The 21,245-nt window shown below is 35.7% G+C and overlaps 1 protein-coding gene across 1 annotated transcript in view; it reads left to right on the top strand.

The window, feature by feature from the left end:
* The window catches only part of LOC149022120 (cysteine synthase-like), a 28,953-nt gene extending 14,527 nt beyond the window's left edge, over positions 1-14,426 (top strand). Inside the window, exons 8-10 of the mRNA XM_089150293.1 lie at positions 3,154-3,213; positions 7,617-7,697; positions 14,081-14,426. Of these exons, the coding sequence (XP_089006419.1) occupies positions 3,154-3,213; positions 7,617-7,697; positions 14,081-14,173 (234 nt within the window). The 3' untranslated portion in view covers positions 14,174-14,426. The remainder of the gene's footprint in view (positions 1-3,153; positions 3,214-7,616; positions 7,698-14,080) is intronic.
* The last annotated feature ends 6,819 nt before the right edge of the window (positions 14,427-21,245 follow it).

Here is a 21,245-nt window from a genome sequence, read left to right as displayed (position 1 = left end):
CAAGTTTAGAGGCAAGCATACCACTTTCTTCCAAAATATCCAACACATACTTTCTTTGGGACAAACTAACTCTTTGTTTACTCCGAACTACCTCAATCCCCAAGTGGTACATACAACAAACTCAAGAAAAATAAGATTGGTCCTTGTCGCATCCTTAAGAAAATAGGACCTAATGCCTACTATATTGAGCTACCCGAAGGCATGAATATTAGTCTTATTTTTGACATCTCGGATCTCTTCCCATATTATGGTGATCCAAACTCTAGGACAAGTTCTTCTCAAGGAGGGGAAGATGATGAAGCCCAAGCCCCAACGGTCAAGAGCAAATAATGCTCTTGACCATTCAACCCCTACCCCTCTTATCTCCCTCTCTAGTTGTCTCTCCCCGTCTATCGTCTCTCTCTTGTCTCACTCCCACTCTAATGTTTCTCTCTCTCTCTCTCTCTCTCTCTCTCTCTCTCTTTCTTTACTTATAATATTTATTCTTATATATATATATAATCCCATCATGGAAGGAGATCATTATTTTAAAGATAGTTTTTGCTTGTGCACACTTCACACTTGTGTTGGAGAGTTGAGTGAATCCTCTAGGGTTGAGTGAGTCCCCCACCTTGTGTCGAGTGAGTCCCAATCTTTACAATTTCCTTGTATCATCATTCAAGATTTATAGTAAAGATCATTATTTGTATTGTCTTTCAATATTGGAACCTTTGGCTATATCAGAATGGTGGATACCTTAGTTTGATTAAATGGATTTCCAGTTGCATTTTTCTCTTCTTTCAGTTCTCTCTCTCAAGTATCAGCATCCATGTAAGAAAAGCCAGGTGCAATTTAGCAGCAACAATAAGACTAGTTTCACTTATATGCAGACTTTTTAGTGTCTGAAATCATAATTTTCCTTCAACAATTTTAATATCGAGATCTGCAAGTTGATTTTCCATGCTTTGGGCTCCCATCTTCTTTAAAATTCAAGTAATCTGTTTTAATATTCTGTACAGATCATTGGTATCTGAGCACAACCTTATCATAAATTATATGCCACTAAATAGATGAGATTTTAATCTTCATTACATGACAGTTTCTGGTTGACTGATTCCAGTTATGGTTTCAGATCAATCTCATTAGTAGCATTTGACATATTGTCTCCTCAAAGACCCTTTCTTGAATTTTTTTTTTTTTTTGAGCAAACTTTTGATTTTGATGTGCTACCATCGTTGTTTGGACTTTTACATGGACCTCCTTCTCGCATTTGTACTCGCACGTGCATGAGGTCACCCAAGTAATATAAAGGTATGTTATTCCCACAAGGATCGAAAAGAGTAAAAATCACAAACTAACTTGAAAAACCTCTTTAATTAACTAGTCAATCGAATTATCAAGAATTAATTAAGCTATTGGTTAAATTAACAAAACACAAAGGAAATAACAAAATCGCTAATGAAAACACAAATTAATGAACGAAATTGCTAGGGATTTGATTTCACCAAGCATGATATAGTTTACTGATCTATTTTGCCATTTCTCATACAGCCAATTTAATCTCCGCTCTTGCCGACAAGGTTCCCAAAATTAGATTATTTCATCTGTTATGCATGAGGATCCCTAACATGTCAAACCCCTACCAATTACGCATATGAGATCAATTTAACATGTTGCGTTGAATGCAGGAAATCCACAAGCAAAGTCGAAGAAACCACCAAATCTATTACACATTAGATGTAATTTGCTATTCTTCAATCCTAGGTCTAGCATGCATTCCTCATTGTTACATGAGTGAAAACACACCATGAAATTCATGAATATTGACCAGACATTCAGATGTTAAGAATAAAATTGAAGAAAACTAGAGGGAGGTTTGAATTATATGAAAGGAGAATAAAATAAAAAAAATAATCTCATGTAAGGATCCATCTAACCCTAGCAACATAAAATTAGAACATTATAGAGGAAGAAAAAGAAGTGGAAAGTAAGGGAAACATCACTCTAGGGTTGAAGAAGAAGAGAACTCCTAAGCAGCCTCTTCCACCAAAAACATTTTTGGCTGGAGTCTCTCTCCTTTTTATAAGTTAATTTCCTAGATTGGTAGGTCTCTTTGATTCAATCTAATACATTACATAACTTTCCTAAACCAGATTCAAATACATTGCAAAAGCAAAATCACTTTCTAATTACAATCAGACCCAAAAGGAAATAAAACCCTAAATCCCTTATATCTCCTCCTCTTCCTGCATTTTTACTTGAGGAATCTTCTAAAGAATGGAACTCTCTAACTTGATAAAAAATCCTGGCCAAATTTTCTTCAAATTCAAATTTCCATAATGTTCTTGCAGGATTTGGTTCTTGATTTCCTTCAAGCACAAGTAATAAATCTTAATTAGGATTTGCTAGGCCAAATTTTCTTCAAATTTCCATAATGCTCCTGCAGGATTTGGTTGGTGATTTCCTTCAATCACAAGTAATAAATCTTAATTAGGATTAACTAGGAAATATATAAGAGTACCAAAAATTACAGAAATTAACAGGGAAAGGGTGCTAGATATTAATTTTCATGCAATATTAAGGTAAAATAATTAAAATAGTTATGAATGCATGCAAATATAGCCATTTAATTATCCAAAATAGTATGCATGAAATGAACTTATCACTCCTCTAGACAATTTGTGAGGCTTATAAGTAAATCTTACAAGTCCTGTCCATTAATTTGAAACTGTTAGCTCCTTTCCACCAAAGTTCTATCTTATTGGTCTTGTTTAGAAAACAAAAGCCTTTTTTATCCTTCTTTTTGAATGAAGGTTCATACGTAAATTCTGATCTCCTATTGCATCTTTATGTATGCATATATTTGATATCCTGGTCTAAGTGTAAGTCCTATTCTAGGTTCTATTAAGATTTGGAAACCGGTTCCTACATTACAACCTGTCAGAACAACCAAATCATCTTCCATAGGGTAGATTATTGTCATCAAGACAAATCTTTCCTTGTTGGCACGTGCAGAGATTTTTTTCCTCATTTTCTGCTGTTATTTTCATCATTGACCTAGCTGTTACTGATATTGAGATTGTTCTTGCTACTATTACTCTTCACTGCCTTCATGATAGCTGGGTGTGCTGTGTATTGGAATACCATTTCTATTGTGTTCCCTGTATCTTGCAGATATCAAGTGATGAAGCTGTGGAAACTGCAAAACAGTTAGCACTCCAGGAAGGCTTGTTGGTAAGTGCTTGCTAACTTTCTGTGTTTGTTTAAAATCATAGGAAGGAAAATGTGCTCTATAACCTCTGATTTGGGTCCCCTAAATATTTCTGCTGAAACAAAAATGACATTTTCCATGTGGTAAATTTGAAATTTCATTTGATTTCTGGGTCTGTGTGGTAGCACATTTGGTTTTTTGAGGTGATATTTGTTTACCTTTTTTTTTTAATCCAAAAAGGAAATTAAGGAAATTTATTTATACCTAAAGAAGATGAAAACTTTGTCAAATTATTCATGATTGTGTAACTAAAGATCCAGACCTAGATGGTTATTAAAATTTGACTCTGGAATTATTTATTTCCTACTTGAATCCAAGAAATGTAGTTGAAAGTGATGTAAAATTTCATAACTAGATTTAGCTCCTGTGGAGGAGGCGTTTACACTTGCCCCAACTAGACCCTGCGATAGTGAGTCTCATGAACTGGGACATATGATTTTCTTTTTTTTTTATGGTAAAAGAAATTATATTAAACATAACATAGTTTAAGACTTTAAGGTACAAAATCATCTTAGAGTACAAAGAGAAAACATTCGCCCCCCCCCCCCCCATTTTTCTTCCCCCAAAACCCCCCCCTCTTTCTTCCCGCCGGGCCCCCCCCCCCCAACTCCATTCTCCTATTTGATCCTGTTTTTTGGATCCTTTGTATGTTTGCTTTTTCCTTTAATTGATTGTTTTCTCCAAAAAAGATTCCTCCGTTGACGATTGCTAGATTCTTGACATACATTTTGCAACTCGGATAGCCATATTTACAAAAACTGGTGGCAACAAGCTGATTACTTTGATTTAACAGAAGAGAGACAAGCTGCAGAAGCCATGTCTTCCTAGTTGGATTAGGCAGAAGTTCTGGACTTCTGGCAAGTTCAACTAGACCCCATTAACTGTGTCCAGTTTAGCATTTGAGAATATTACCTTATTTCCCCATTGCCATATATTGTAGCAAGTAATCATAAAGATAGATAAAATTCAGGTTAGCCAAATTTTGTCCTATAGATTCGTAAAATAAATTCTTAGACAAGATCCTAGAAAGTGAAGCTCATAAGGGATGATTTGGTTCCTTAACTCAAGAGTCCTGCTGCCCAAATATGTTTGGTCCACTAGCATGAAAGAAAAAGATGACATACAATTTCTGGGGATTTCTTTCAAAATACACAGGCAGGAACAACATTAGACCATTTAGACATGATTTCAGTGGTAGACCTGCTTGAATAAGTTTCAAGAAGAAAAGTTTGAACTTTGGATGGATGTTAAGTATGCAAAACGCAATCCACTACTTAGAAACAATATCATTCCTTATCTTACAACAACAACAACAACAAGAAGCCTTGTCCCAACTAAATGGGATCAGCTACATGGACCCTTGCCTTCCAATTAGCTCTAGCCTCTGTGTGAGGCCATACTAGATACAAGGCCTAAGCTATGCATATCCTTTCTCACCATTTCTCCGAAGGTTATCTTAAATCTCCCCCTAGTTCCTCTAACTCCTTATGTCAACATTTTGAAAAAATGCTCCTACTTTCCAAGTAGAGAACTCTCCACTATTGGAGGCTAACAACGCCAAGAATCAGGTCTCTGAGCTGGACAAAGTTTTAAAACCTCCAGCCCAAAGTGAGGAACAAGATTAGAAAGAAGCTTGTGGTTGCAAAGGTAGTTAGCAGTAGCCTTAGAGACCAACTTGCAAAATATTCAGTCTAGAGATGGAAGGAGGCCAAGAATGTGATTCAATCGAAGGAATTCAATTTCAGACCAGAATTAAATTTTTCATCATCTCATTAATATTTTTTCTTATCACCTATATCACGAACTTGCAAAAGCTACAGGATTTAAGGATTGGCAGGACAGAATGATGTTATTCCATATCCAAGAGCCATGCTTAGACATGGTTATTGGGTAAAAAAGTGAAGTATTGTGAAAACACTGACTCTTTTGAAAACTTGGCCAAAATTGAGTCAGGCTTAGAAAGAAGTCTCTGCGCTTGTTTCAAAAGGAGGGCTTTACTATGGACATTGGCTTTTCAGAAACCTAACCAACCCACTTTGGTAGGAAGACACAAGATATCCCACTTGATGAGGGAACAGTTGGAAGCCACTTTGTCAAGGTTAGTTTCTTGTCTAGAAAGATCAGGGAAGTGGCTTAGTGTAGCTGATAATGTTGGCCTGGGATAGGCTTGCTATGGTGGGCTTTCAAAGGCAAGGAATCAGAAGAATAGGAAGAGGAAGAAGGAGAAAATGGTTTGGGAATTAGAAGATTAAAAAAATAATTAGGGTTGGGAGTAATTCAACTTATTATTATTGAAGATGTTCTTGAACAGCAACTTGGACAATAGAAGAAACTCCTAGTCATAAAAAGAGAAGAAATCAAAGAAAGGGATAGCAATCCTGTCTGCACTGCCAAATGACATCAAAACTCTTATAAAAATTAATATCCATGAATCAAATCATCTCTAATTGATGGGGGGATGCATTACATATATATATATATATATATATATATATATATATATATATATGGTAAACAAAATTAAACATAGTTCTATCTACTTATTATGTGTTCTAATAAATAACTCAAACACTGACTTAAATATTACAATTATATATATATAACTCAAACACACATTTAAATATTACAATTAACTGTTCATCCCGTGTACCAGCATCACCCCCACTTTATGGGCTTATAAATTAGGCCCATTACATCTATAAACCCAAAACAAAGAGCCTAATGTCTATAGAACCCATTGGTGGACCAAAATTAAGCATTTCAAAGCTCAATTGACCCTTTTGGACATTCTTAACTACATCAACTCTCCCAGTGTTGAGAAAAACTCGCTCATGAGTTTTGCAAAATGAGAGAATCAACAGCATGTGATTAACATTCACAAATATTGGCTTTGATGGGGGTGATGTTCTAACATGTCTCAAGGTCAACCAACTGATGGTGGTTACTGAATAATTTCTCTTCAAGGTAATATGCTCATTGGGTTTCACAATTGAAATAGGACTGTCAAACAATTCTTCGATAACTTTGATCAAACCATGTACATCAATTTGATCTTCGCTTTCTTGGATCTCGATTTCTTCCACATGTGGTTCATCTTCTGAGGATTGTCACATGCATGACATTGTATCACAGAAATTGTTGTTAATATTGGCGTGCCCCTGAAGACCTGTTGTGAAGATCGAAAGCTCTTCTTGCATTTGAGAGAACCTCTCACTGATCAAATAGGATAAATCCTCTACATCAATCTCCATTTAGTGGGTTAAGGGTAATAATGGGAGATATATAAATGAAGGAGAGTCTAGAAGGGGATGGCAGAAAAATAAATAGTGGGACTTGTCAGGACTGGTTTTCTTTCTTAGGAAACAGAAGAGAATGGCAGAAGAGGGGGAGCTACAGTTACACAGTTTTTCTTTTTTCTTTTTTGGCTGGTTTCACAGAACAAAGTCAGTGAAGGAAGAGAGGGAACAGAGGAGGCTTATGGGGTGGGGATCTTTTGATCTAATACCAGATGATGCGGGCCTGGGATAGGCCTGCTATGGTGGGCTTTGATGGACTAGGAATTAGAAGAACAGGTAGAGGATGAAGGAAAACTAGGGTTTGGGAATATGGTCTCTGGAATTTTGAAGCAATATTTTCAATATTTTAGTGTTAATGCGAACGATCATTCAATCATGGTTGGTCTACATCTGATTCCTTGCGACAGCATATTTGGTGTTACATGATCATATAAATGGCATAAGTGTTTGTGGATATAGACAATTGCAGTCAATGGCATTCCTAATATACCCCAAAGTAATACCTTTAACTAAAACAGAGCATACTGTGTGAGACTTCAAATGAAATGGTTCTAGAGAATAGTTTGAGATTACCTTGTTGTGTTGTTTTTGGACCTGTAGATAGTTAATGTGGATGGAAGCTGTTTCTGATACTCCACATGCTACTGCCTTACTTTTGCATATTTACCTGAATATACTTGAACTTGAGGATGGTTTACTGATTTCAACAGTCAAGTTACTCCCAACTATGGAAAAATTTTCCTCTAGATGATCAGTTTTAACTCTATTAACTGTTCCTAAGTTAATAAAGTAGGTTAGTGGACAACATAAATCTTATCTGATCTAGGTGTACGCTGTTTACAGCTGTATCCCAATAAATATACTGAACGTCAACCTTCAGATACTTACACATATCCAGTGTGCCAGTGAATTACTCTAACTGCTGACTTGATAACATGTATGGTGGGAAGTAGGAATTTTGTCTTTCTGTTTTTTTATTTTTTATTTTTTAGTTCATTTATTGGACATTCCCATTACTTCCATATGCTTTTTTTATTTTTCTTTAATTTATTTTTCCCTTTTTTATGTAGGTGGGAATTTCTTCTGGAGCAGCAGCAGCTGCTGCTATAAAAGTTGGAAAGAGACCAGAGAATGCTGGAAAGCTAATTACGGTATGCATCTTTGTTAATTGTTGGTTTTCTTTGTAATTATAATTTTACAATATTTTTTCTCTTCCGGGTTAAGGAGTGAAGGAAACTACATGAGTTCAAGTATGTGCTTTCTGATTATCTCAGTTGACTTGATCCATTCAGTGGAAACTTGATGTTCAAACCCACAAATGACAGAAACACACAATCCCGATGAATAATGTACTATTTGAGTCTGTTATTCTAGAGTTGCTACATAATTGCTAGTTTGTTGTTCCACATGTTTCCTTGTTCACATGATTCTCTATATTGTTTGTAGTTGTTTTGCCTGTATCCAAACAATCCTGGTTCTGTCTTAATCAATATTTACTTGCTAGAAGATGTACTATCCTTCTCCAAGACTCCTTTCCTCTCTACCCAAATCTCAAAATTAAGTTTCTATCCTACTAAATGAAACTAAACTGGTTTAAGTAGATTTTCCTGGGAAAACCAGTCATCTGGAGTTGGTCAGATGTGTGAGATATATAGAACTTTTTAAGATTGCTTGTTGCATTAAATTGCATTCAGTAGGGGAACCTCTTTCCTAATGAGGTTCTGGAACTTCCTCAATGTCTTGTGGTTGTTAAGAGGCTTCATTTATCCACTACTGTTGTTGATGTAAGAAATCGATCCAACTGCGGAAGATGAATTGAGTTTTCTCCAAGGATATTTTTTTTGGCAGTGTTAGTATTCAGTTAGGCAATAGCAAACTTGTAATTCTGCCCAACTGTTAAATGGGAGCATCTTTTTATTTTCAATTAGTTTTCTTGTAATAGCCCACAATTTGGCTGATTGAGAACTTTTAGGAGTTATTTAAGTTGTTGAGTCATTTCAGAAGTTGTTAGTAGCCTGAGTAACTGTAACAATTCATAGCATCCATGCGTAGGGGGCTGGTATTTTGATTTGAAAAATCTGAGAGACTAGTTAAAGGTTGCTAGGGACAAGAGGTTGGCTTAGCTTTAGGAGTTCAATTTCCCACAAGGAATTGCCTATTCTTAGTTTCATTTTAACTTGTAATTTCTCATTTTAAGTTTCCAATCATCGAAGAACAAAATAGACAGTTTTTGGTTTATGTGATTCAGCTTGGCAGCTATTGTTCCTTTGTAGAAGGTAAGTCTAATCTTATTATTTCGAAACTGATTTGGTAGTGGTTTTTAAAATCCAACCTGAGGTCTAAAGTGTTTCAAGTCCTTGGTGGAAAGAGTCTTGGTGTTTTAAGTCTAAGAGTCTGTTTTGGGTTGTTAATTCAGGCTGTCATCCCCGTTGGCACTTCATTATCATCTCCCACCACTTCTTTTCTTTGTTTTGTTGTGAATCAAGAAGACCGTTGATCCTACTTGCGGTTCATCCCTAACAGCCCCAAATCTCCATTAAATGATCTCAAAATGGAAAACCTACAACTGAGATATTCAGAGAACAACAACAAAGCCTTATCCCAACTAAATGAGGTGGGCTACATGGATCCTTGCCTTTAAATCAGCTCTGTTTGATGCCATATTAGATACAAGGCCTAAGCTATGCATGTCCTTTCTCACCACTTCTTTTAAGATTGTCTTAGGTCTGCCCCTAGTTCTTTTAATTCCTTCAATCTAAATTAAATCACTTCTCCATATAGGGGCATTTAAGAATCTCCGTTGAACATGGTCATGCCACCTCAGTTGACGTTCTCGTAGTTTATCATTTATTGGAGCTACATTATTCCTTGCTGTATCATTTCTTGTTTTGCCACTCATCCATCTTAACATCCTCATCTCTGTTACATTGATTTTGTCTATATGATGATTCTTAACAGCCCAAGACGTTGCACCTTACATGCATAGCTAGTGGTATGTAGGTGCTATAGAATTTTCTTTTGAGCACCCCAGGTGCACCTCTCCACTTTATCCACCGTATTTTAATTCTTTGGGAAGCATCATCCTCTATATCACCTTTTTTTACTTATGACTGAGCCAAGATACCTAAAATAATCACTTTGTAGAATCTCCTTCTCATCAAGTATCACCACTGTATCATTTGTCCAATCATAACCAAAGCTACATGCTAGATATTTGTCTATCGTTCCACTTAGTTTAAAGCCTTTTGATTCCAAAATTACTCTTGATGATTCTAACTTAGTATTAATTCCAACTTGTGTCTCATCTACCAAAATAGTATCATCACTAGAAAGCATACACCAAGGAGCCTCATTTTGAATGTCTTTGATTAAATCATCCATTATTTATATGGGGCCGATGCTGATCCTTGATGTAGCTTAACTGTAATTGGGAATTCACCACCTTGTCCCCCACTGTTTTTACACTTATCACTGAACCCTCATACCTATCTTTTACTATGTTCACATTTTACTTGCAACATTTCCTTTCTTACAACTTGCATAAAGTTATAGGGACTCTATCATTAACTTTTTCTAGGTCAATCAATACCATATAAAGATTTTTTTTTTTTACATTCTCTATACTCTTTTCCATAGGTCTCCTAATAAGGTAAATGGCTTCCTTTATAGATCTTCCAACAATAAAAACAAGATGATTCTCCATAGTATGACCCATTAGTTTTATGCTTCTTGGGTTTCAAGTACTCTCTTTCATAATTTCATAGTACGACCTATCAGTTTTATGTTTCCATAGTTATTAAAGCTTTGAATCTACCCTTTATTTTTGTAAATTGGTCCCATATTGTTTCTCTCCCATTTTTTCACATTTTTCTTGTACTTATGATCTTTTTAAATAACTTGGTGAGTGATGTAACCCCCAAATTGAGCGTTGATCTTCAAGATCAATTCAAGTGAACTAGCAATAGAATTAGGTTTTGGTACAAGGCGTGACTTGAATGGTTCTAAGGCTTGGGGATAGGGCCTATAGGGTTTGGGTATGGCTTAATGGCTGCTTGAACTTTACCATCTCATCGCAAGTCTCTCTCTCCAGGAATGGTGTTTTCCGTTCAAGTCACTTATAACATCTTTAGCCACCTTCGTAATAAATAGCCATCTCATTCCATACTGTACTAGTTTCCCCTAGTTTCCCCCTCAAATTCCCACTTTTCTTGTTTGACTACTTCATTAGTAAAAATCCTTTTGAGCTCCACCACCTTTTCATGGGACAGTTAACCTCACACTTTTTATGAGTTTGTGAAGTGAGGCACACATCCAAAACCACTAGTGTATGTTGTGTGGTTGTTTTTCCTTGGAATCACTTTGCAGTCCTTACACAACAATCTATCTCACCTTCTAATTAGGACATAAGAAGAAATCAATTTGGTTTCTATGATGTCCACTTTTGGAGTTAGATGCTCCTCTCTTTTTGAAATAAGTATTTATAATATATAAATCAAAAGTAACAAAAAAATCTAAAACTGAGATCCATTCTGCATTCCTCTTTCCAAACCCATATCTTCTATGTGTGCTTTCATAGCCTCCTTGATCTTTGCCAATATGTCCATTTAAATAAACCCCCTTTGATAATATTTCTCCTTAATGAATTTCTTGCACTAATCCATCCATCTATTCCCAAAATTGTAACTTATTATTTGCCTCCAATCCTACTTAAAGTGCATATGCACTAATTTTTTTTACAATCTCTTTCATTAGTACAAGCTTGACAAGTGTAACTCTATCACTTAATCTTTTAAAAGCCATCATATCATCCTATAAATCTTTATCCACTATTCTTCCAACTCGACTTATGTTACTTTTATCCCCAATGTGCCAAAGTTTAATGTCATCCAACTCCTTGGCTCTTACCCCTCCATCTGGTCTCTTGAATACAAGCTATACTATTATTTTCCTCGTAACGTCTATTAATGCTTAAACTCTTTCCTAAAGATCTTATGTTCTAAGATATCAATCCAATACTACGTTTTTGGATTGGCTTCTTTACACACCCTCATCCATGGAACCGGAACCCTTGCCTACTGATAACCGAATATGGGCACCAACGTGATGCATCACTTACATGGGATGCTCTAGTTAACTTTTGTCCACTTTATCACTACCCCTGCACCATAGTGTAGCATGTGTCTTGTCAAGGAATGCTCTAATATAGCGTTTATCAAGTAAGGTTGTAGAATTCATGTAAAAAGAGTTTGTCTTTTTTTTTTTTTCTTTTTCTTTTTTTTTTGGGGGGGGGGGGGGTGCACCGACCCTAATCCTCTACCCCGGCTTGGGACCAGCAGCAAACACTGGCGGTGTTAATCGAATTAGGAATTATATTACAGCCATCATTTAAAGATGAATTGAGCATAGAATAGAGTGTTGGTGCTATTAAGCAGTGCATATGGGATTGATTTCTCAAACTTGATTTGTTCTCTCTTTATCTCTTCCCCCACTCCAACCAAACCTCAACACCCCCCCCCCCCCCGGAAAACCAAAAACAAAAGGATAAAGAAAGAAAGTAAAAAAAAGGCAAAGAAGATTGATTTCATGTCTCTTTCCTCCCTCTGGCCTCTGCCATAGTTGTAGTTTCCGGCCTTGTTAGTGTCACATTTCTGCTTTGGACCCTCTCCATGATATGGTTTTCTTGCCACCTTGACTTCTTTTATCTCAGATCTGATCACAGATTTGATTATTGGCATGCTTGGATCCAAAATGCTTAATCTGAATTCTTAGATTGCATCAGACATCTTAGCCATCAGAACCACCTGTGTGGTGTCACTGCCATCATGAGAGCCACCATGGCGGCAGGTGGCTCTTGTTTACTGTTTACGTTTGCTGCGTTTGTGAGAGCCCTTCCCCTGTTTTCCATGAATAAACTTGGTTCCATCCCATCCCAACATGCCTCCTTGCATTTGCTCCATCTCTCCAGCCCACCTTTCAATTAATTTACCATCAATCTTTATTTTCTAATTTTGAACACCAACATTGTTAATCTCTGAACCATCAGGTTTATCCCAAACTTCTTAATTTCAACTGTATCATATCCCGACAACACTGTTCAGAATTGGCTGAAATTTGGAGATTTTTCTACTTCTGTTTGCATCTTCATTCAATCTCTATTTCAACTACCAATGTTGGCTGGTTGGTCAAAAATGCTGATCCTTAATTTAAGTCCTATCCTGTATTCTCAAGATTTGGCTGCCTAGAATTGAACCTTCCAACTGGAATTATTTGGAGTTCAACATCATACTAGGGATTGTTACGGTTGGGTTTACAGTCCTTTATGTCTTCAAAACTGTTTCTTGATGTTGATCAGAAGATTCATTACTTAAATCTAACCCAATCAAATTGGTAGTTCTGTTAAGTTTCAACTCCCACTTTGCTACTTTCAACTCTTAACACTGTCTTGTATTGCAAGTAAAGGCAACACAAGGTTAGTGTACTTTAACATAAACCTAAAATGACTCCAATTTCAATACTTTTATGGATGATATGCATGATATATTTTACTTTTAGTACATGGTTCAAGAGTTAATTTATACCTCTTGAATCATGTACTAAACGTAAAATATATCATGCAACTTATTGGCGTCTTTGCTTTTGATGAATTGCCGTGTTCGAAAACTCTTTGTTGGCTTGGTCAGTGTTATGGCATCTTTTATCCATGGAAACCCTACCACTTTGGCCAATTAAATTAGTGACATGATGGATTAGATGTTGCCATGTTGGTGCTTCTGAATTCAGCTCAACTATATATGCACATAAAAATCCATTCCAAGATGGCCTGTTGAATCTGAAATTAGTGAAACCATATTCAAATCCAATTGGGATTTGTTTGGTCTCCGAACTGGATTATGATGCTGATTTTCCTTGGACATACGTCATGGTAAAAGAACTGGTCTTTTGTGAAGAAAAAAAAACAGTAACTATATCAAGATCAGAATCCATGTGAAGGGTTTCAAGGGTGTGACTGGGCTTTGGTTTTCCTGGTGCTGCCAGCTGACTTGACGCACCAAGCCTCCTTTACCCTGGCTTGGACTGGCAGCAAACACTGGTGGAGTTAGTAACTATATCAAGATTGGACCTTAAAAAACCAGGTTCTACGTCAGTGTTCTGTCATGCCAATTCAAATGCAAATATTGAACAACCTTTGATGGCAGAGTGATGAGTTTGGTCAAGTAAGAACCCCATTTCTTTTTTATCTGAATGTTCCTTGTTTTATCAGATGTTATGAACCTCATCTACTGGAGGGCATTGTTTGTTTGTTATAGGCATAACACTAAACAGAAACTCATAAGTAAACCAAATTAAATGTGTGATATATTGGGTTCCCAGCATTTTGGTTATATTTTCATGTCTGGGTCTCTCAACATTATCGAACCAAGAAGGTGTATTGGTATCACTGTTCTGTTCCAATGATGTGCTTTATGGGGTTTCCATTACTCTCAGAGTCTTTACCTCATTCTACTAATGGGAATTTTACATTTGCTACTTGCAGGTCGTGTTCCCAAGTTTCGGTGAGCGATATCTTTCTACCGTTCTTTTCCAATCAATCAGGGAGGAGTGCGAGAAATTACAACCTGAGCCTTGAGGGTTATTTCCATGAGTCCATTAACTCTACCAATCAAAATGAATCATTCATGCTTTATTTTTGTTTGTTTATCTCCATCTCTATCACATGGCCATCCTCAAGTTGAGGTTGGTGCTTATAGAAACTAAAGTGTAAAAGGAAGTGTTGCTAATTTTCCAAATGAGAACAACTTTGATGTTGTTTTCTAGATAAGAAAAAATGATGATGATAACAATAATAGTAATAATTCTGATTCATGACATTTTGTTTCACCCATGTTCTTTTGCATGTCTCCAGGGAGCTTTAGCACAATTCTTAGTGGGAAAACCATAGGGGTTGGATTGTATTAGGTGGAGAACAACTTGAGTGAGACTAATGGGATGGAACTCTGTTCTCGCTCCCTTACCTCCCATATCCTCCTTTAAAGACAGATCTTCTCAAATACTTCTACTGCTACTGACCCAGGTGAATGGTCCTGCTTGATCCTTGAAGATAACTGAATTACCTGCCTCCTTTGACATGATCTGTCAAACAACTAGTGGAGATTCCAGAAAAAAATGAATAGTAATGGTTGAAAAATAAAAGGACCATTGGTTAATTTGTCAAGGGCAAAGAGAGCTTTGGACCTAGGTGAATAATGTGTAAGAAATAAGTGTGGTTTAGGAGATCAGATTCACTATCCATTCATAGGAGTCCAGTGAATCTCATTTTTTTTTCTTTTTTTTGGGGGGTTGGGGTACAAGAATGCATTTAATCATATGCCATTTGCAAGAATTGAAGCTTACAACTTTTTCATTAAGATGTGTTGGTCTTACCAATCGAGCAACCTTGTGTTGGCATGTCTAGTGAATCATTATGCATATGAATTTACATGGCCATATTTAAAATATTTAGATAGAATCTACCATTTGGGATCTACTTTTGGTGATTCCATCTAGATTTCTCATACATATATAAGATACTTCTTCTTCTTGTTTTTTTTCGTATAATATACTTAACTGATATTTGGGTAGGGAATATGGCATTTTGGTAGTACCACTCGAATCCGAATCATCACCCCCGACGAGGAGCACAGAGTGCTCCCCGCCAGTTTTTCCACCACAAAAATGGTGGGGGCCACCACTAAAAATATTAAAAAATAAAATAAATAAATAAATAATAAACCATCCCATCACCACCCCTGGGCCCCCCTGTTTTTTGTGGTGGTAACCCGTCGGGGAGCACCACTCCCCCTCTCCCTCTCTCCTGTTACACTCATCTGCTTTGTGATTAAAGTGTTAGGACTCTTAAATGAGAAAATCTCTTTATTTAAGGGGGAAAAAAGAAAAGTGGTAAGTGCAGAGATCACCCGAGGTTGGGAAAAATTAGGTCAGGACTGGGGGGATAAAAAAAGAAGTGCTAAAAGTTTCCGAATGAAAAGAAAATTGATGTATTCTTTATTTAATCTTGTTGTTTACCTTTTGTCCAATATACAACTTCAATGGATTTACAAACTTTTAGTTGTTCTTTATGCTTTCACAGAATTCCAAGTAGAAAAGCAATTTGGTTGGAGTGGAGTGGTTAGAGTTGAGAGATAATCACAACCACCAAGGCATAACTTAACGTTTTTTATGCTTGATCCTTAAAGCATGTGGTGCTTGACACCAATAATTTTAGGGTTTCATATTTGCACATGTAGGCAAGGTTTAAAGTATCTCACAATACTATACGATACTAGCCGATACGTATCCATATTTGACCCAACCGATACGATATATCTCGATACGTCTTTCCATTAAATTACATTAAAATACATTAGTCAGAGCGATACAATACTCAATACGATACGATACCATACGTCTCTTAAAATCACAGTCACAACCCAGGTGATCCTGCACCGATGGAGGTCCCCCAACGATACCAAGTGAAACCAAAGATGGTTTTAAACCTTGCATGTGAATGGGTTGTGCTATTTGAAGTCAAAACAATCATTTTTTAATTTATACCCGTTTGGGATCATGTTCATGAAATCACAACGTTTTCGTAAAAGGTGAATCCTTGTCATTTATGAACAATTGACACACAAAAATCATGTCGATCAAAAAAAGGAGAACACGATTCTCCACAACCAAACACTTAATTTTATAAATTATGACTCCATAGATTTGAAGTCTATAGATTTGAAAGATTAATGCATGAAATCTCCGCACCCAAAAAAAAAAAGACCCCCCACCATCAAAATTTCAAGAAAGAATTGGTTTTTAAGTTTCCTAGCTTCCGGACGTGGAGAAGGAATGGAAATTGCCAAATACAGAAAATCCATGAAACACTAGGTTCGATCCAAACAAAGAAATGGAAATAGACCAAATGTCATACATGCAATAGACACGGTCATCCTAGCTAAGGAATGGGTCGAGCCCAAGCCCTTAGAAAGGTGGTTGTAACCACTACAACAACATTTAAGCTCAAGGAATATGACATACGTATCCTCTATTACAACCGACACGCCATAAAGACGGACATAGACATGCCACAAGGACGGAAATACACACCACAAGGATGGAGAGATAACACACCACAAGGGCGGAGAAATAACACGCCACAAGGGCGGAGATAACAACAAGCGATCAACAACACAAGACTCTCGCAGTAGCAAAGCTTCTAGATCCCCGAGAGACACATCCAATTCCGGCATAAAATTTTCAGATCTACAGAATGCATTACTAGACCTCGCATATTCCTGGATTTTTATTTTTTTTTCCTCCTCTCTCTCTAAGAAACTGATCCACTCCACCGATTGGGGGAAAAAGAGATAGCAGAGAAGCGATAGAGAGAAATAGAGACAGATTTTTTTTTTCTTTCTAAGAAACTGAACATTTCCACCGATTGGGGAAAAAGAGATAGCAGAGAGAACTACAGAGAAAAATAGGGATAGATTTTTTTTTTTTCTTTCCCGAATCCGGAACTTCACGGGAAAAAAGGGAAGGGAGGCGGGGGAGAAGGTGGAGGTGGTGGTGGAAAAAATGAACAAATAGAGGGAGAGAGGAGGCGAGGGAGCAAAATCAAAGTGGGAAAATGAAAAACTAGAGGGAGCAAAAACAGAGTGGGAAAATGAAAAACTAGAGGGAGCAAAACAGGGTTGGAAAAGAAAAATCTCAAAGCACGGGGGAGGAGGTGGAAAAATAAAAAGCCTCAAAACAAACCAGAGAGACGGAGAGGTGGAGAGAGTGGAGGTGGAGGGGAGGCTCTCCACCTCAAAGCATGGCGAGGCTAGGGTTTTTTGGATTGGTTATGTTGGAGGCATATCAAAAGAGATTCTATCATAGATTGTCTTTTTGAAGAATATCTCTTAAATTTGAAAGATATATTTATGTTCTTGAATTCAAAATTCAAAATGGTTTCTATTAGTGATGGAAGATGTGTTGTCAAGCTTATTATGAAAGATATCATTGACTTTTATTTCACCAACCTTTATGTAAAATGATGTATCAATCAACCTTTAATTACCTATTTAATTACCTATTTCTTTCTTGGCTAATATATTATCACCAACTCTATTACTCCTTTTATTAATGTGCGATTTTGCAATTAAGGTAGGTTACCGTTATGTTTATTACCAACAAAGATTACTCTATGTTTGTTTTGATGAAAGTTGGTTTCCATTAGAGATCTTTACCATTTTATCAAAAGATTATCCCTTTGACTTATTACCATTAAAGTTGATTGCAATTAAAAATTTATTACTATCAAAGATTTTTGCCAATTGTGATTGTTCAATCAAAGATTCTTGCCGTTAAAAATTAAACAATCAAATTCTATTACCATGTAAATATTATAACCGTTGTAGGCACTACCCTATAAATAGAGGGGTTTGTTGCTAAGGGTAATCATTGAAGGCTCTCCACTCTTATTGACTTCACAATGGTTCTATATTTTCCATTTATGTCTTTCTTTCTAATCAAGAGAGTGTCTTTGTTGTTCCTAGAGCTCATCTGATCTTGTGCTTGGACCCAAGGGGCTATTGCTGTTGAATCCTTGAGGTTGTTTGGTTGAGACCTAGGAGCATGGATTCAAGGATCAAGGGGCCAAAATATTCCTCAATGACAGTGACTTTCACACCTCAGCAAATAAAATAAGTTGTTCCAATTGAGTCTTTAATTAATTGTTTTGATTGTGTCTCTGATCTACTACTATTTTGAGATTTGGATTGTCTTCTCTAAAGCCCTTTCAATTCTAACTAATATTTTAAAAACAACAATCTTTAAGGAATATGGCTTATAGTATGGTTGATTCTGCAATGCTCATTGCCACTAAGGTCATACCCTATCTAATTAGAAGTGAACCTTTTAATGGAGAGAATTTCAAAAGATGACAAACCAAATTGTTGTTTGTTTGGACATGGCCAAGGTTAGTCCTGTGTTGATTGAACCAAAACCCAATGATCCAGTGTTTCAATTCTGTGAGAACTGTTGATATAAAAGTTATAAGACCACTATATCCTTATGTAAATTAGGAGATGTAGGTGTAAAAATCAGTTAGACCCTTAAATTAATCAAGTCACAATTATCCCATCCAAATCCATCTTCTATAGGTGGCTATATTCAAGTCAATGAAGTGGATTATTTTAACATCTAGTCATCGGTCTATTATCTAGCCACAATTAAAGTTCTTATTGTCTTGGCATGTATTGAATACTATGTTGTGCATTAAATAGATATAAAAACAACATTTCTTAATGGAGACATAACTGAAGAAATCAACATGGACTAGCCTAAAGGGTATGTCATGAGCAGTACATAAAGTTTGTCAATTAAATAAATTTTGATATGGTCCTAAACAAGCACCTAAATTATGATATTAATAATTTGACAAAATAGTAAAGAACTTTGGGTATCATACTGATAACTCTGATAAATGCATTTACTATAAGTCTATGTCAATAAGGTCATGACTACTTTCTTATAGGTAGATGACATGTTACTTCTTGATTCTGATCATTTTGTAGTAAGTGACATTAAAGAAACATTAGCTAAAGAATTTGACATGAAGGATTTTAATGTTATAGACATCATTGTTTGCTTGAAAGTGAGTTTTATTGGGCAATGAATTATCCTTAACCAATCAAGATATATTGAAAAACTACTTTCTTGATGGAGATACAATGGATGAAAAGTAGATACACCATATGATTATAACAAAAAGCTTATATCGAATGATGGTAAAATTGTGAATCAGTTAGAATATTCGATATTGATTGGTATACTCATGTATGCATTGAGTTGCACTAGGCCAGACATAACCTATACAGTAGGCATGCTGAGTCGCTCATTAGTAATTCTAGTAAAGAGCATTATGTTGCCCTCAAAAGGCAAAGACTAATGAGATACCTTAAGGGTACCACAAACTACGCCCTTTGCTATGTTGGACAACCTCTAATTTTGAAAGGATTCTTATGCATCTTGGTGCTCAGATACAAGAAACAACAAATCCATTAGTGGTTATATTTTTATCACTACATTGCTTTGAGCTCTATAGAATCAAAATTATATGTTCTAGCCTTAGTAGGAGATGAGATAGAGTGAATAAGAGATTTGATTTTGGATATTCCATTGGTCAACTTAAAGATGACCTCTTTGAGTTTGTTCTATGATAATCAAGCAATGGCAATGATAGTTGATAAATCACTCTTTAATAGTTAGAGGATACAAATTAGGCTAAAATAGGTCATGTTGAATTATCTTATTGAATAAAAAGTGATCATTTTAATTGATGTGAGATAAAAAGGAGAACATGACAGATGCCCTTATAAACAGATTGAACAAAGATCGGACATTCAAAACTATGAAGATGGGGTTAAAGACCATATAAGTAGGTCTTAATCCAAATCTATGTTATTTTGAATTGCTTGAATTTCATCTAGACATAGTTTGCATTCATGACCATTTACATATTTTAGATAATTTGGTAGGATTGTGGAGCACAGAGGTGTGTGAAGTCATTCCACATTGATGATATGACAACCTTTGTATGAAGCTTGATTATCTTATTATTCCAAACAAGGAATGTGAAATTGTTAATATATTTCAATGATGTTATTATTATCTTTATATCATTCTACATTTGATGATATGTCTTCGGTGGAAGTGTGTTATTCCAAATTTGATGACATAGCCGATAATTGTGGTGGACTTGATAACAATAACATTCCAAATGGAAACATAGAATAACTCTTTGTAAAAAATCATTTAGATTTTGTTCTTGTATAAAAACTTGATGCACATGTTTTTCAACCATTATGTGGATTGTACTAAGTTCTTTTGGTAGAACTAGATACTCATATATATTGTTTAAATGTTTGAATTTATATTCTTATGAAATTCATTGACAATTTATAGGGGATGGCGAAAATGGAGGAGAGCATCTAAATCTAGAGCTCAGATGAGGATGATTACTTGACGAGTAAAATCGTTCACGGCTACGAGGAACTATAAATTTTTCCTTACAAATTGAATAGTTTATTTATGTGGAGCCTTTAATTTTGTTTTTTTGTTTAGATTTATTCTAAAACTTTTGATTCTTATTTTAAATACTCAACCATTACATTTTTTGGACTAATATTGGAGTCATGTAAAACATAGGAGGAGATTGTTGAGGTACTTGAGTTATACCCAACTGATTGAGGTATTTGAGTTATACACAACTTATGTTCTAATATAGGGCATTTGATGAGTTACGATCCCATAGTATAATGAGCCTTTGTGGGAGAATTCAATTAACTGTAGAACCTAGTGTTGTTCTATATACTAGCTAGAAGCAACAATCTGGACATTCCAAACTAGATACTCATGGTGTAATGCTTTAAGCAATCTTCTGCTTAAATCCTGAACATTAACATTACTTAACCTAATACGATCGACAGATAACAAAGTCACCAGCTTGTGACCATATCACCAAAGATCAAAGTACCGATGCTTATATATATATATATATATATATATATATATATATATATATATATATATATATATATATATATATATATGTATATAGCTATGCTTATATATATATATAAACTTTAAGAAAGTGATTAATTTGCCATTAAAATACAGAGAAA

This window comes from Hakea prostrata, chromosome 3, assembly GCF_041222555.1.
Source record: "Hakea prostrata isolate BN-2017 chromosome 3, UWA_Hpros_2, whole genome shotgun sequence".
Taxonomy (NCBI): domain Eukaryota; kingdom Viridiplantae; phylum Streptophyta; class Magnoliopsida; order Proteales; family Proteaceae; genus Hakea; species Hakea prostrata.
Note: the sequence above shows the minus strand (reverse complement) of the source record. Positions and strands in the feature narration are given on the sequence as shown.